Below are 14990 nucleotides of genomic sequence, written 5' to 3' on the forward strand. Positions count from 1 at the left end.
TAATTATGGGAGTAGTATTTAGCACCGAGTTGGGCTTGATTCCAAGGTCTCATGCCCCAGAACTACGAGCCACCGTAGGTTTTTAATATGCCCCTAGTGGGTTAAGATAGTGATCACTAAAGTTAAGGTTCTATTCTGATGGCAAGGGTAGAACAGCTCTCCCCAACGTAGGTAAGACATTGGAATCCATGTCAGCTCACATGGTTTATGTCGGTTAGAAGAAGCTCCCAATAAAGTCTTCTACTCTCCTTAAGATAAAGTATACGTATTTTAAAAGCTATGATTTTAAGATTCCCAAGGTCCCTAAGTGTCAAAGTTTTCCAAGTATTTGGGGCCCAAGTCCTAAGGTTTCAAAAGTGTTAAGATTCTCAAATTTCAAAAGCAGTCCCTTATTTTTATAAGATTAAAGTATATGTTCTGAGAGTTATAATCTTAAGATTTCATCTAGTTTACAAAGTTTGAGCACAAGAAAAGGATACAGATTTTTGAATAAAGTGTAATGACTCAAGAGATTTATATTACATGTTTTACTATTCATGATTTATGAGACTTAGATTTCAGTTTTATTCAAGCTATGTGATTCACTTATATCAGCATGCATGATTTCTATAAAGATTGATGATATTGTTTATTTATGCATTGCACCCCATATACTCAGTACATCCTCAAAGTACTGATCCACATATATGTCTATGTGTTACATTGTCTCATAATGTAGGTACAAGTTGTAGCACACATACCATACTCAGCCAGTTTGCAGCTTTCAGTCAGTAGGTGATGAGTCCTTTTGATTCAAGGTCTCGAGTCAGTTATATAGTTGAGCAATATTTTTTTCTGTATTCAATCATATTAAGTTGGGATAGTTGGGATTCATGACCCAGTTGCCTATAGTCAATACTAGTAAAGGCTTCATAGACAGTCAGTAGAAGTTGATGTAACTAAACACCAGTTTGTTTTGTATAATCAGAGATGTATTATTTTAATATAGATTTGTATTAATCAAGTTTAGAAAAGATTTACGTTTCCATATTTTCTTCAGATTTATGTACCTTGTTTAATTACTCATAAATTATGCCATTATAAGGGTTAACTTGGGATCACTTGTGGTCCTAAGCACCGTGTGACGTTTCGGGATAGATTTTTGAGGCGTTACAGTGACCCCTCAGTAGACACTTCCAATATTCCATTAGTTGTTCCTACAGAACCCCTACTTGTTCTTGTAACATCTCTTGATGCTTCATTACCATAAGACAGTAGTGTTATTCCTTCTATTGAACCTATTTCATTACCCGCTACAACTTTATCAACTCAAATATAACTGTATGCTAGGAGGTCAACTAGACCATCTAAACCTCCCATTTTGTAAAAGGACTATGTTCTTCCCAAAGCTCATAATTGTTTGTACCCTATTGATAATGTTGTATGTTATTCAAGTCTTTCTGCTGCCTATCAGTCCTACATTGCTCGGATCTCTTCAGATGTTAAACCTCATTCATACACTGAGGCAACTAAGGATATCAGGTGGGTTGAAGCTATGAAAGCTGAGATTGCAGCTTTAAAAGCTAATAATACTTGGAAAATTATTTCACTTCCTCTCCATAAAAGAGTTGTAGGTTGTAAATTGGTGTACAAGATCAAATATAAAATAGATGGTAGTGTTGAGAGATTCAAGGACAGGCTAGTTGCCAAAGGGTATAGCTAGACAGAAGGCATTGACTATCAAGAGACTTTTTCCCCAGTTGTCAAAATGGCAACTGTAAGATCAATTCTCTTTGTTGCAACAACCAAAAATTGGGAAATTTATCATATGGACGTTTATAATGCTTTCCTTCATAGTGACCTAAATGAGAAAGTATATATAACTTTAGCACTAGGCTTTGCTTGTACTAATAAGGCTGGTAAGGCATGCAAGCTATTGAAATCTGTATATAACCTTAAATAGGCATCTAGACAATGGAACATTAAATTGACTTCTGCCCTTATTTCTTCTGGATTTTCTCAAAGCCATTTGGATTATTCACTTTTCACTAAACATGTTGATGGACATATTGTGGTAGTTCTTATGTATGTAGATGATTTACTCTTTACTGGTGATCATATTGACTTGATTCAAGAGACTAAGGATTCTTTGCAACTTGCTTTTAAAATCAAAGACCTTGGTCCTCTTAAATATTTTTTAGGCATTGAGTTTGCTAGGATTAGTGAGGGTATACTCATGCATCAAAGGAAATATGCTTTAGATCTCATTTCTAATTCAGGTTTAGTAGGGGGAAACCTGTTCTTGCGCCTCTTGAATTACATGACAAACTTACTTCAGCTGAGTTTAATGCTTATATTGGTGGTGATTCTGCAAACTCTGACTTTTTATTGCGTGTTCCCACCAGTTATCAAAGGCTTTTTGGTCGACTGTTGTATATTACCATGACCAGGCCAGATTTTTTCTTTGTTGTTCAAACTCTTAGCCAAGATATGCGCTCTCCAAAGTTATCTCATATAAATGCTACTTTTAGAGTAGTAAGATATCTCAAGTCAGCTCCTGGACTTGGGATCTTACTTTCTTCTCAGGCTGGTTCTCAACTTCAGGCCTTTTGTGATGCTGACTGGGGGATTGTCCTAAGAGCAGAAGTTCTATTACTGGTTTTCTTATCAAATTGTATATATATCCAATTTCTTGGAAGTCTAAGAAATAATCTACCGTTTCTAGAAGCTATGCTGAGGCAGAGTACAGAAGTCTGGTGTCACTGTTACATTACCTATTCTAGTACATTATGATAGCAAGTCTGCTACGCATATTGCTACCAATCCTGTGTTTCATGAGTGGACCAAACACATCGATATTGAATTTTACTTCATCCAAGAGAAGTTACAACTTAGTCTGATTAAGATAGTGTATCTTGCGACTGATCAGCAACCTGCTGACTTGCTTACCAAGGGTCTTACTCATGTCCAACATCAGTTACTAATATCCATGCTAGGCATGAAGAACATCTTCATTATTGCTAGCATGAGGGGGTGTGAAAGTATTAGACAAGTGCAATAAGGTGCCTCGATAAAATAAACACATAGCTAAGTTTATATGGAAGTTAGTTGTTGTTTTAGCAGTTAGTTGTTGGTATTAGTGGAGTTAGTTAGGAATCTTACAGCTGTCAATTAGTTGGCACAGCTATCACTAGTGAGTCGGTTAGTTGGACAGTATACATAGATGTATGAGTGATCAAATATTTGTAATTGATTCACTTTCTGATTAGAATGAAAAAATCTTAGCTGTTTTTCTTTCTCCTCTTTCTTTCTTCTTCCAGTTCACCATGGAATTTGGAATTTTCATGTATTTTCTTCCGCAATTATGTGAAATTTATCAATAATACATAAACATATTTTTTAATTTGACCTTAGCTAATAGATTTTTACGTCCTTCAACTTTGAATGTGATGTGTGCAAATAGACACGTATAAACTATCATAAATTTGAACTACCAGTAGAAATTCACGTCCTATATGGAAAATCTCATCTAACTTAACAAGTCGCATCCATCTCAAATGATTTTTCATGTAGGACGTGTGTGTCTACTTGTTTAACTTGTATCAACCTGTATTTTATCAAATACGGATTGTATCAGCCTCTATTCGTCCAATAGCATCGCTCCTCATTGTATCGGCATGTATGTATCAATTTGTATGTATTGAATATAACATTATCAGACTATATTCGTTGGTACAACTTTGTTTTGTCAAATACAACCCGTATTTGTTCTTTCTCTCTCTAGCATCTCTCTTATTTCTCTCTCTCCCAATTTTTACTCGTTTCTCTCCTCTCTATCAGCACATGCTCATTGTATTTCGTTGAATGTAACTTGTATTAATTTATATTGGTCCTCGCTCTCTCTCTCTCTCTTCCAAAAACCGTTTGCCTCTTGCTCCCTCTCTCAATCTCAATCGCCTCTCTCCTCAATATAATTTTTACTATGAATTGTAAATACACAAACTAATAGCTATATCTCTAATTATGCCCAAATGATATAGTAAGTCCAGCAAATTTCTTCTTCTTCACGTAGGATGTCCACATCCAATTCTATCCTTTAATTGTGAGCCCTTTCTGTTAAAAATTGGGCAAAATTCAGAAATAGCATATTTATCCTCTTAATTATGAGTTTCATAGCAACAGTTTCATAATCACATAATATAGCAAGCTGTATTTTGTATTTTTGCAAACTGTTGCTACAAAAATACAAATACATATGATTTTTACTGCCCTTATGATTGATATGTATTTTGTGTTTTTGTAAACTGTTGCTACAAATACATATGCTACAAAATATAATTTGATAAAAGTGTTTTTATTTTTTATAATGTAATACTTAAGTATGCTACTTTACGTATTTTTTCCTTGAAAATTTTGATATCTTTATCATTATTGGGCCTAATCGTGTTCCAGCCCCTTCGTATTACGAGCCCAGATTCACTACAGTCCAGAACTTACTTTTCATAACAAGCCCACATTAAGGCCCATATCTAGTCCAATCTTCTTTCATCTTGTACTTGCTCAATCATGGAACATTTGTCTCCTACGACCTTTTTGGAGGCCACTCTTTACTCTAGTAAGCTTAGCGGATTAAAATTTTTTACATGGAATTTTCCTTTTTATGATAAATTTAGTCCACTGAATTAATGAGGACAGAATTTAAATAGTAGCCACAAAAATGGTGATTTGTACAAAGGTCATTGAGTTGTTTTTTTTTTCCTATTAGAATGTAGCAGAAATAACGAATCTAGCCATTTTTGTCTTATAGGAGTAATTTAAAAACAGTCATCATCATAAGTTTCTTGAAGTTTCAATTGTGAAACCTTAAACTTCATGACAATGATATATTACATTTTTTTTGTTTTTTGGTTTCATACATGGTGTTTTAATTTATATTCATTTTAGAGTTTGGTTAATTTAAATTCGGGCTTAAACGTTTTACTTTAAATGAAAAGCTTTCTTACGAAAGGCAGTTCGTTTTCCCTGCCTAATTCAAGTAGCATAGCTATCAGACAAGACAAGTTGGGTGGAAGGAGAGGCTACTTTTTTTTTCCTCTTTAAATAGTTCTTCATGTGAAAAGAGAATATTCCTATTGAACAAATATTACGGGTACTTATAAGTTAAAATGAAAGTTATTTGCCTGCAATTATTTTATTCATAATGTCATAGTGTAAATATATTTTCTTAATTTGAGCTAAACATGTGAATAAGTTAATATATATATTCTTTGAATATAATAATGTATGGTTGTATAATTTGACAAGAAACTCTTCAAAGTATAAAGACAAATCATTAATGGCCGCAACATTTAGATATTCCGTATTCTAATTAGGGGAATTTGTATCGCAATTAGCGCTTTATGAATGATAAGATACACTAATAAGAATAACTCAAACTTATAAATTTTGGTATTCGATGGAAAAGATATATATTCCATAATGATTCAATGTAAATATATATAGAGAAAGTGCGAGAAACATTATCGAATATTTGATGGATAAAAAAACCTATGAAAAACTATTTGATAAATTCAAATAAATGTTACTATAGATTTCATTAGAAATACGCATGTTTATGTTTTTAGTAGTGTTTTTTGTCGTATTCTTAAGAGTCGATGAATAATAACTTTAATAAAACACAAAAGGTTTAAAGCGTGTTTTACGTCTTAATAGTCAAAGTGTATAGTTTATAATAATACTGACAAGAAAGAAACCATCCACTGGATAAAGACGAAAGAATAATGGCCGCAAATTTTAAATATTCTGTATTCACAATTCGTATTTTTAGAGATTGGATTTGATACGTAGCGTAGGGTTGGCCAATAGCCATAATATAAGAATATAATAATGCTTCTGACACAAACATTATCAGATTAGTTTGGTATGTGAGATAGAGATATTAATTTTGAAATAAATTTTAAGTTTAATTTTCTTTTATATAGTTTGATGTGTATATTTCTTAATTTCGATAATCATTTGATTCAGTAATTTGTATTAAAATTCAATATAAAAAATGAAATAAAACAATTTATATAGAATATTTCAACTCACATGGATATCCTAGCTTATTCTATAGGTGCCAAACAACTCCACAAATATTGTTACTACTTAGAAAATATATACAAATGAAGGTCTGAAAATAAAACCATTGTAGAAGGACATTAATTAGTAGCATTATTGAATAAAATATTGGCCAATTAGTGACTTCGCTTTTTCGTATGGATATATAGGAGGAGATTTTCACAGAAAGCAAGTCCAAATAGGGATGGCAATGGTGTGGTGCGGGTGCGGTGTGGGTTTTTACTAAACTCGCAAGTTTTAAAACTGTACTGTACCGCACCGCATCACATTTAAACTCCCATAAACCTGCTCTATATTCATATCTGCGGATAACCGCACCACACCGCTCCATTTTTTTATTTTTTTATTTTTTTATTTTTTTTGAAAAATTTGTAATCCCATTGAAAATCATAATATTTTCAAATGTACAATTAAAAAATAATAATTAATTTCTATTATATCATTTTTCACTAAAAAATTATCAAAAAGTATAACGTGTACAAATAATGATCAAATATCATATTTTTATTCAAATAAATAGAGATATTAAAAAAGCTACTATAAAATTATTTATTTGTAGTGTTATGCATGTAGTTTTAAGTATCATAAAATTTAAGCAAAGAACACATATAAGTTTAGGTATATTCGCGAGAAAAATACTAATTTTTAGCTTTTTTGTTAATTTAAACCCGCATATACCCGCAACCCGCACCACACCGCACCGCGCCATTTAAAAAAAAAATACTTTAACCCGCATCACACCCACATCGCACCACATAACTTAAAACCCACATCGCAATGCATAGCTTAAAACCCGCACCGCACCACATCCGCACCGGTTCATTGTCATCCCTAAGTCCAAATTTATCATGCTACCTCAGTTACATTAACAACTTGCTACTTATTAAATTACTAAAGAGATGGCTTTTAAATATATTTATTTAAAAATATTTTTGGTCTCTTTAAAATGTGGTTGCAGCTAACAAGGATGTGGTTGAACTAATCACACTATGAACTATGAAGCCTATTCGTTTAAACATTTTAATCATAAATGACAAGAGTAGATATATCTAAGTGTTATTATTAGTTAAACAATGCTATAGGCTCAAAGATCATGTGAATATTCGTGAGGAAATAATATTCAAATGTCCAATGAGTGCATAAGCATACTCTACATAAGAGGTGGAGTCGGAATTTTAACTACGAGGTTTAATATTTGAAGAAAATCTAGACAAAGGGGGGTCAACATCTACTATAAATACATAAAAAAAAAAAATTAATCACATGTTACATTTTTCCGTCGAAAAAGGTTCAAATAAACTCCACCAAAGGGCTAGCTCTGCCCCTGATCTACTTCTATTTAATTTCTTTGATCCCTTCACATACGTAAGAACTTCAACAAAAAATTGGAAAACTTTGGTGTGGATAATTATGGCAACCAATAAGTGCCAATGTTAATGACAGATTTACACAAATATCTTCTTCTTTTTTTTTTGTATGTGTCATCGTTTCCATTTTTAAAAAATTATATTGATAAATATAGTTCTTAAAAATTTACTACCTCATAGGAGATAGTTAGGCTCGAATCTAATTTTTGCTCATATTAGTCGGCCTTTATATAACTTTTGATATAGTAATTTGCAAAATTTTAGATCGTGATCTAATGCGTTCTCATAAAAAATTATTTGCTCAGAAAGAATCTCACACTATTATAAAAAAAATTGTAAGTTATAAGAGACTAAAAAAAAACGATCCTTTACTAAATAATTATCTTCAAAAATGACTATCGGCAAATATTTCACAATATTACTAATTCTTATCGACGTGGATGCCAAAAGATTCCATATGTTAAATTATTATACCATGTAATATTAATGTTGCTTTAATAATTTTTCTAAGTTTCTCGATGGTCCATCCTCTGACTTGGTCAAAGGATGAGGTACACAATAATATTGCGTATGTACATCAAGTTTTTTTTTAATTTATTTTAAAATAAAAATATTGGATGATTGCATTATATGCATGTTATTCTTTTTTATTAAAAAAACAGTCACCACAAGCAGATTTTCCGTAACCACTGGAACTCACAGGTTGCAAAAAGCTAGACAGTGCCATAAGCCATGGAACAAAAAGAATATATTAATTACTAGAAAACTAAGAAAATCAAAATGAATAATAAAGTAAGAAATTTAGAAGATAACAACACTTTAGCATCAAGTTCTCAAATAAATATATCATGAGACTATAATTGGTATTAAAAGAAAAAAAAAAAAACAAGAATCGGGATTGTAATTGTCGGATCATGTTATTTTTTTAGTTAAATTTAATAAAAGTGTTTTAAAGCTCCTAATGAAATTGTCTTACATCAAATAATTGATCAATATTAGAATAAAATGAACCTAAATATATATAGACAATGATAAATGTACGATTATTTTTTATTTGAAACCCTCGATGAGACTCACAATTGTTGTTTTTCAATGCCGAATAGGAAATTTATTTTTATACAATAACTCGTAAATCAACAGATGTAAATCGCATTAAATAATTAGTTCAATGTTACGAACTCGACTGAGAAATATTGGTAAAGGGAATCAGTATGCGTGACTATCATTATGAATGATATACATAAGATCAATACCACCGATCAACCCTTAATAATTTGTAATTAGAGACCTACAATTGTTTGTGCTATATGGATCATCAAAATGACTATTACAAAAAAAACAATGAAAAAGTGGACAATACATTCACTCTACAATTAAATGAAGTTTTGATATTCTAAACATGATCCACAAGAATTATTTAATACAGTAGAATATAAGGATCTTACAAAATTAATTATTTGTTTCAACTTTCATATAAGACAAGTACTCCATTTTTTAAGAACATTCTCACAGATTAAATAGTACTAGTAGTAAAGTGTAAACAACCAACGTGACAATACGGCGCGCCGTGGCAAACGGGTATATTACTTTTATCATCCCCCTACCCCCTACATTTATTTGTTTAATTATCTTTTTATTTAAAATTTAGTGGCTAGATTATTTCATAATCCACACCTATTAAATCCACTAAATAGGATAAAATTCACTCTACAAGAAATTTTTGATTATTTTTTTCTTTTTCGAGGGAGTTAGGGGGATACAGTTGGATTCCAGCCTCTATCATTAGAGTGGAGGTGTGAATTGAGCTACATCTCACATATGAAAAAAAAATCTTGATTCTCAAAACTGGAACATGAGGAATATATATCAATAGCTACAGTATGCTCTTAAGTGTTTTTTTTTTTTTTGGGGGGGGGGGGGGGTGGGGGGGGTAGGGGGTTAATTTGTAAATTGGTTGTATTTGATATTCCTTTTAGAACCTAAACTAATCAAGATTTATGTCGTGTAAATTTCATCTATAGCCTATATTTACCTATAATCTATATTTATAATCTATATTTATAATCTATATCTATCATATTAAAAGTGTGAAAACCCTTTAAAAATTTATTTGAAATTTTTGCCCTTTATTAAAAATCTCCTCAATAGACAAAATTGTCTTTTCACTTATTTCCTCTAATTATTATATCATTTTATTTATAGTATTTAAAATAAGGAAATCTTAAAATATATGGTAAAAGAAATCATCAAAATAGGTGATTAAAGAGTCCTAAATTTAGAAAAGAACATAAAATAATTTAAAAATAGTTAAAAGAATTTCACATAATTCTAAAAAAATTCCTAAAGAAAATTTCATCCGTAAATTTTTACAAAACAACGGTTTCTTTATTAGTTTCCTAGAATATATGATTAAAGAAATCATCAAATAGCTAATTGAAGAGTTCTAAATTTAGAAAAAGCACACAATTAATTAAATAATTTTACATTATTCTAAAAAAAAAAATCACTGAAGGAAATTTCATCCCTAAAGTCTCTACAACACAATGGTTTTTTTTAGTTTTTAATTAAAAAAAATGATCTGAAATATACCTAAACTTTAAAAAAATTTATTGTAACACACCTGAACTTTGCTGGGGTCCTATGACCTCCCCCTTTAGACTATTTAATAGCGTATTTTACTGACATTTATTTGCACTAAATTTTTTATTTATTTATTTATTAACATATTTTATTTATTTATTAACTTATAAATGTCACTAAAATACACTAATAAATATTTCAGGGGGTCATAGAACCCCCGCAAAGTTCAAGCATGTTACAGAAATTTCATCAAAATTTGAATATATTTTGAATCTTTTTCCCTTTTTAATTCATTTCATCCCTAAAGTTTCTAGAAAACAACCATTCTTTTTACTTAGCTTTTAGTTCCAAATACAAATCTCTAATTATATAGAAACATTAAGAAACTAATTAAATTTAATAAATCATAATATTTAATATTTATAAATTGATTAAAATTTTACTGTATTTGAATTTCTACAATTCTATTTAAGTAATGTTTTGATCAAATTTTATCACAAATTGTGGCTGCTTTTACTTTTTTTCTTATTTGATTTTACTGATTTTCATTCAAGTAGTCTTTTTGCATTTATTATCATAACGTTTCTGCATTTCTTTATTCCTTTTGGTTAATAAATTAAAAGATATATATAAATTATACATAATTAATTGTTGAAAATGAATTCTCGTTTTTTAACAACGTTTTGTGTTTCTCTTTCAGATGAAGTATCTGTCACCAAATGAAATAGCCAAAAAAATTAAAGGCTTATTTCGCTGGTATTAATTATGAAAAATGGTGATTCTCTTTATGATTACCACAAGTTTTACTCTTTTCAAAGGTACTCTATAGTTATTATGCAATTTTTCTAAGGCAATACTGCTGTATTCTTCTGTTTATAAAATTTAAAAGAATAATTTTTTTTAATCTATATTAATTAGGATTCAGATTGAACTGAATCGATTGTTTACAATATACAATGACTTTAAGTCGTTGATAATCGACGATAAATTAATTGTTTATAATCTATTAAAAAAAATCATTCACCCCTTAGTGCTATATTTTAATTATTTTAGCTTCGTTAATGATTTTTGTATTAAAAAATTTAACTCTCAATTTTGTTAAGATATTATCAATTCAATTGATAATTATGAGAGATCAATTGTGTTTTCATGTCATTTCAAATTCATTGAAGAAATTATGTTGTAGTTATTTTGCAGAAAGAAATACTTAGAAGAATAAATAATGTTTAATTAAGCTAGCGATCGTCATATATAATAGCTATTAAATTTATTGAAAATTTTTATATATGCGATGCAACAACACCCTATATAAACTTTTTGAGAATTATATGAAAGAATGAGACATTTAGAATATATATATCGGTGCATTATTTTATTTTTTTGGCTAATATCGGTGCATTATTAGTAACATTTAAATTGCAAAATATTACGTATGAGAATTATTATTCTAATATTTAAGATTTTGTAAAATTATAGCTATTAGATCTTTAGTTATTTATAAAATATAAGAAATTTTTTAATGTTTTAAACACTTTAAGAAATGTTGTCTACAATTGAGTTTTTATGAATAAAAGTTAAAAAATCTAATCGATACTTTAAAAAATTATCATTTTTTTATATTTAAATAATTTTATAAAATTAAATTTATCAAAATGAGGTACACATACTTAACTCATACACTTAAATTAATTTTAAAATATTTTTTATTTTCGATATTCAAAACTCAAATACATGATCTTATTTATCTCACCTCTACGGCCGTGGATGCTAAACGTCAGAAGATAGCTTAAGCAAGTTTATAAGTTGGCTACCCACTCTTTATGTACTATTAAATTGTTCTTTTTGATATCCTTTTCACTTTATTATAATAATAGTGCTAGTATACATTTTTATTTTTTCTCTTCCCTTACATATTTCCATGAAACTTTTCTAGTATTCTTTTTTCTTGTTTTCACACTTAAATCTAAAAGGATTCCCCAACTATTCTTTTTTCCCCTCTATACCACCCTCTTCCTATCTTTTGTTTTTCCACCCGATATTTGATACAATGTATTAAAATTTAATTAAATTTAAATTTATAATAAAAAATTTTATATTAGAATTAAAATATTTTTTAACAAAGGCAATTTCGTATTCGAAAGATTCAAATTTGAGGCTTTTAACATTTTTTAATAAAGACAATTTCATATTCGAGAGATTCAAACATGAGACTTTTAATTAAAAATGAAGAAATATTTATCACCCTTCTCAATTCTTGATGGCCCATCTCTCACTATCAATGTAATATATGTGCATATATCTCTTATATCTCTTTGAGTTTGACCCGTTGCCACCTACCGGCAGCTTCTTTGCTCCCCTCCAATGTCTACCCCACCACCCACCCAGTCCCCCACCTATTCTTTTTCTCTTTCCTTTTCTGAGTGAATAGCAAACAAAACTTACTATTAAGTTTGTTTATGCCTTTTACTTTGTTGCATCTCTTTCAGAGCCCCCTTATATATTTCATCTTTCCTTTCTCCTTCCTTTTCTCTCTTTCTTCCCTTTCTCCTCAAAACCCTAATCGATAGAAAAAAAAAAAAAAAGAAATGCAGAAATTCTGATCCAAGAAGAACTCAATTCTTTTTCCATTTTTGTCACAACCCCATATATACACGTTATTTTAAAAAAAAAAAAAAAATTGTTGGATTGGGTACAAGCTTGTGGTCCAAGAAAGTGAGCTTGATGAGCTAACTCTCATTATTTAGATCATCTACATCTATCAAGCAATTTCAACATATGGGTACTTTCTTGAGATCGACCTACTTTCTTAAATCATTTCTTGAATATATTATTATTTTTATTTTTGTTGTTTTTTTAGTACTTCTTTCTTGATTAATTTCTTTATTTGGGTGTTTCTAGCTAGGAATCTTATTCACTCTTTGCAACTATCATTTTCTATTTTGCAGGTTTTAGTAAGATAGAGCTGTCTTATTAGAGTTTTTCTTCCCTAGCTCTATTCTTTTTTCACGCAGAGAGGAAAATTGTTGAAGGTATGGATTCTGGGAATAGTGGGAGTATGCAATCTTCAAGTGGTGGTGATGAAGAGTATGATTCACGTGGGGAATCCATTTCAACTTTCTTGAATAATAGTAATAATTCGCTACCCCATTTTGGTTCAATCTCATCACATAATAATAATCCACCTTTTCTATCTCCTCCTCATCAACAACACCCCAATAATAATACTTTCTTTGATACCGCGGCTAGTTTGTTCCCACAAAGTTCAAATCCTCAGTTTAATACGAACGATCTCATTTGGTCATCCTCTCGGGGTTTGAGATCTGAGTATAACTTGAACAACTTTACCCCATCCTCATCCGCCCCATTATCATCGTCATCAAATGTTGCTGGTGGAGCTCAAGTACTTCATCATGGTCAAAACCCTTTCTCAGGTTCGTCTTCTTTACCTACAGTGCAACAACCAACAATTGGCACAGCTGCTAATGTTGTAAGGGCATCAAACTCAGCCCAGCCCGATCATCAGACCAATGTGGCGAAAAATCCAAAGAAGCGAACCAGGGCATCCAGGAGAGCGCCAACTACTGTGCTGACCACTGATACAACGAATTTTCGCCAAATGGTTCAGGAATTTACTGGCATCCCTACTGCTCCGTTCACAGGTTCACCCTACACTCGCCGCCTTGATCTTTTTTCGACTGCTGGATCGACCATGAGGTCGAGCCATTTGGATTCTCTTGGACCATTATACCCTTTAAGGCCTTCAGCACAAAAGGTTCAAGTATCTCCTTTTATGCCACAGTTATCCTCTTCTTCTGCTACTTCGTCATCGTTGTTGAGTTCTAGCATGATTGATGCCTTAATGCCCACTAATACTCCTGGAAACAACAACACTATTGTTGGTGGTGTCAGTGCTGCCTCGGCCTCGACCTCTACCTCAACCAATTTCCAGTTAGGTTCAAGTCATCTCGGGATACAAAAACAAGCGCAAAACTTGTTCAACATGCAGAATCAAATTCTTTCATTTAATGCGGGAGCACAGGTTTTCAACACGAAGTCATCACAAGGAGGAGGCAGTAATACCATTAATGTTCCATCTTTAGAAGAACTTGGGATAAGTCATGAGCAACAAGTGAGTGCAAATCTGATCAGTGGATTTCAAGGAGGGAATAATAATAATAGCAATATTTCTTCAAGTCAAGCAAGAAATGATGGAAATAATCTTTCAAGATTGTGGAGAAGTAGTAATCATGATGGGGGTCAAGAAAATCAACGGCTGAGATCTTTGGATGCTAATAATAGCAATAATGGCGGTGGAAATTACAATTTGAATTGTTCAGGTAATTCTTCTACATCAGAATTTCATCCTGATCAAATTAAGGGTTTGGAAAATGTCTGTTCAGCTGGTGAAGGACCAGTTTCTTCATGGCCATGTCCTGATGATTAGAATTATTATTATTATTATTATTTTGTTCTGAAAAATTAGAAAAAAGAAATTGTTGCTGACTATAAATTGATGACTTAGATCAATTTGGTGAGTTTTTCATCTTAATTAATTGTATTTTATCTTTGGGGTTAATTAATTATATACTCTGTAATACACATGTAGATATAGCTTAGTAGCATATTTTGTACTACTCTTTTGATGATTATTAAACTTTTGGCAGAATGAGAATTTTGGATTATGTATAGTATAATTTTTTCATATAATCACGCTGAGTTGGTTTAGTCAGTTCCTTTTTTTTTCTTCCTTTTTCTAATAGAGTAAGTATTTATATACACCGCTCGTATTGTATAAGGTGGAATCTTTGATAATAAATAAACTTCAATAAGAACAGATCCTTAGATTTTTTTTTTGTCTATATAAATCAAATTTATCAGTAATGACATGCTAAGTATTTTAATTTTTTTGACCCATTTGTCTATGGGGGGAACTTTTAAGTTTTA

At 30.8% G+C, this 14990-nt stretch overlaps 1 protein-coding gene across 1 annotated transcript; it reads left to right on the forward strand.

Annotated features, from left to right (window-relative positions):
• The first annotated feature begins 12365 nt into the window (after nt 1-12365).
• On the forward strand, nt 12366-14718 carry LOC107867539 (uncharacterized protein DDB_G0288805). The gene is made up of 2 exons (XM_016713826.2): nt 12366-12825; nt 12992-14718. The coding sequence occupies exon 2, from the start codon at nt 13078-13080 to the stop codon at nt 14488-14490; it is 1413 nt and encodes a 470-aa protein (XP_016569312.1). The 5' UTR covers nt 12366-12825; nt 12992-13077; the 3' UTR covers nt 14491-14718.
• Nucleotides 14719-14990: the final 272 nt, after the last annotated feature.

Source organism: Capsicum annuum, chromosome 4 (assembly GCF_002878395.1).
Source record: "Capsicum annuum cultivar UCD-10X-F1 chromosome 4, UCD10Xv1.1, whole genome shotgun sequence".
Taxonomy (NCBI): Eukaryota; Viridiplantae; Streptophyta; class Magnoliopsida; order Solanales; family Solanaceae; genus Capsicum; species Capsicum annuum.

Excerpts from the sequence above, each read along its gene's own strand:
- LOC107867539 (XM_016713826.2), top strand. The coding sequence starts at position 13,078 with ATGGATTCTGGGAATAGTGGGAGTATGCAATCTTCAAGTGGTGGTGAT.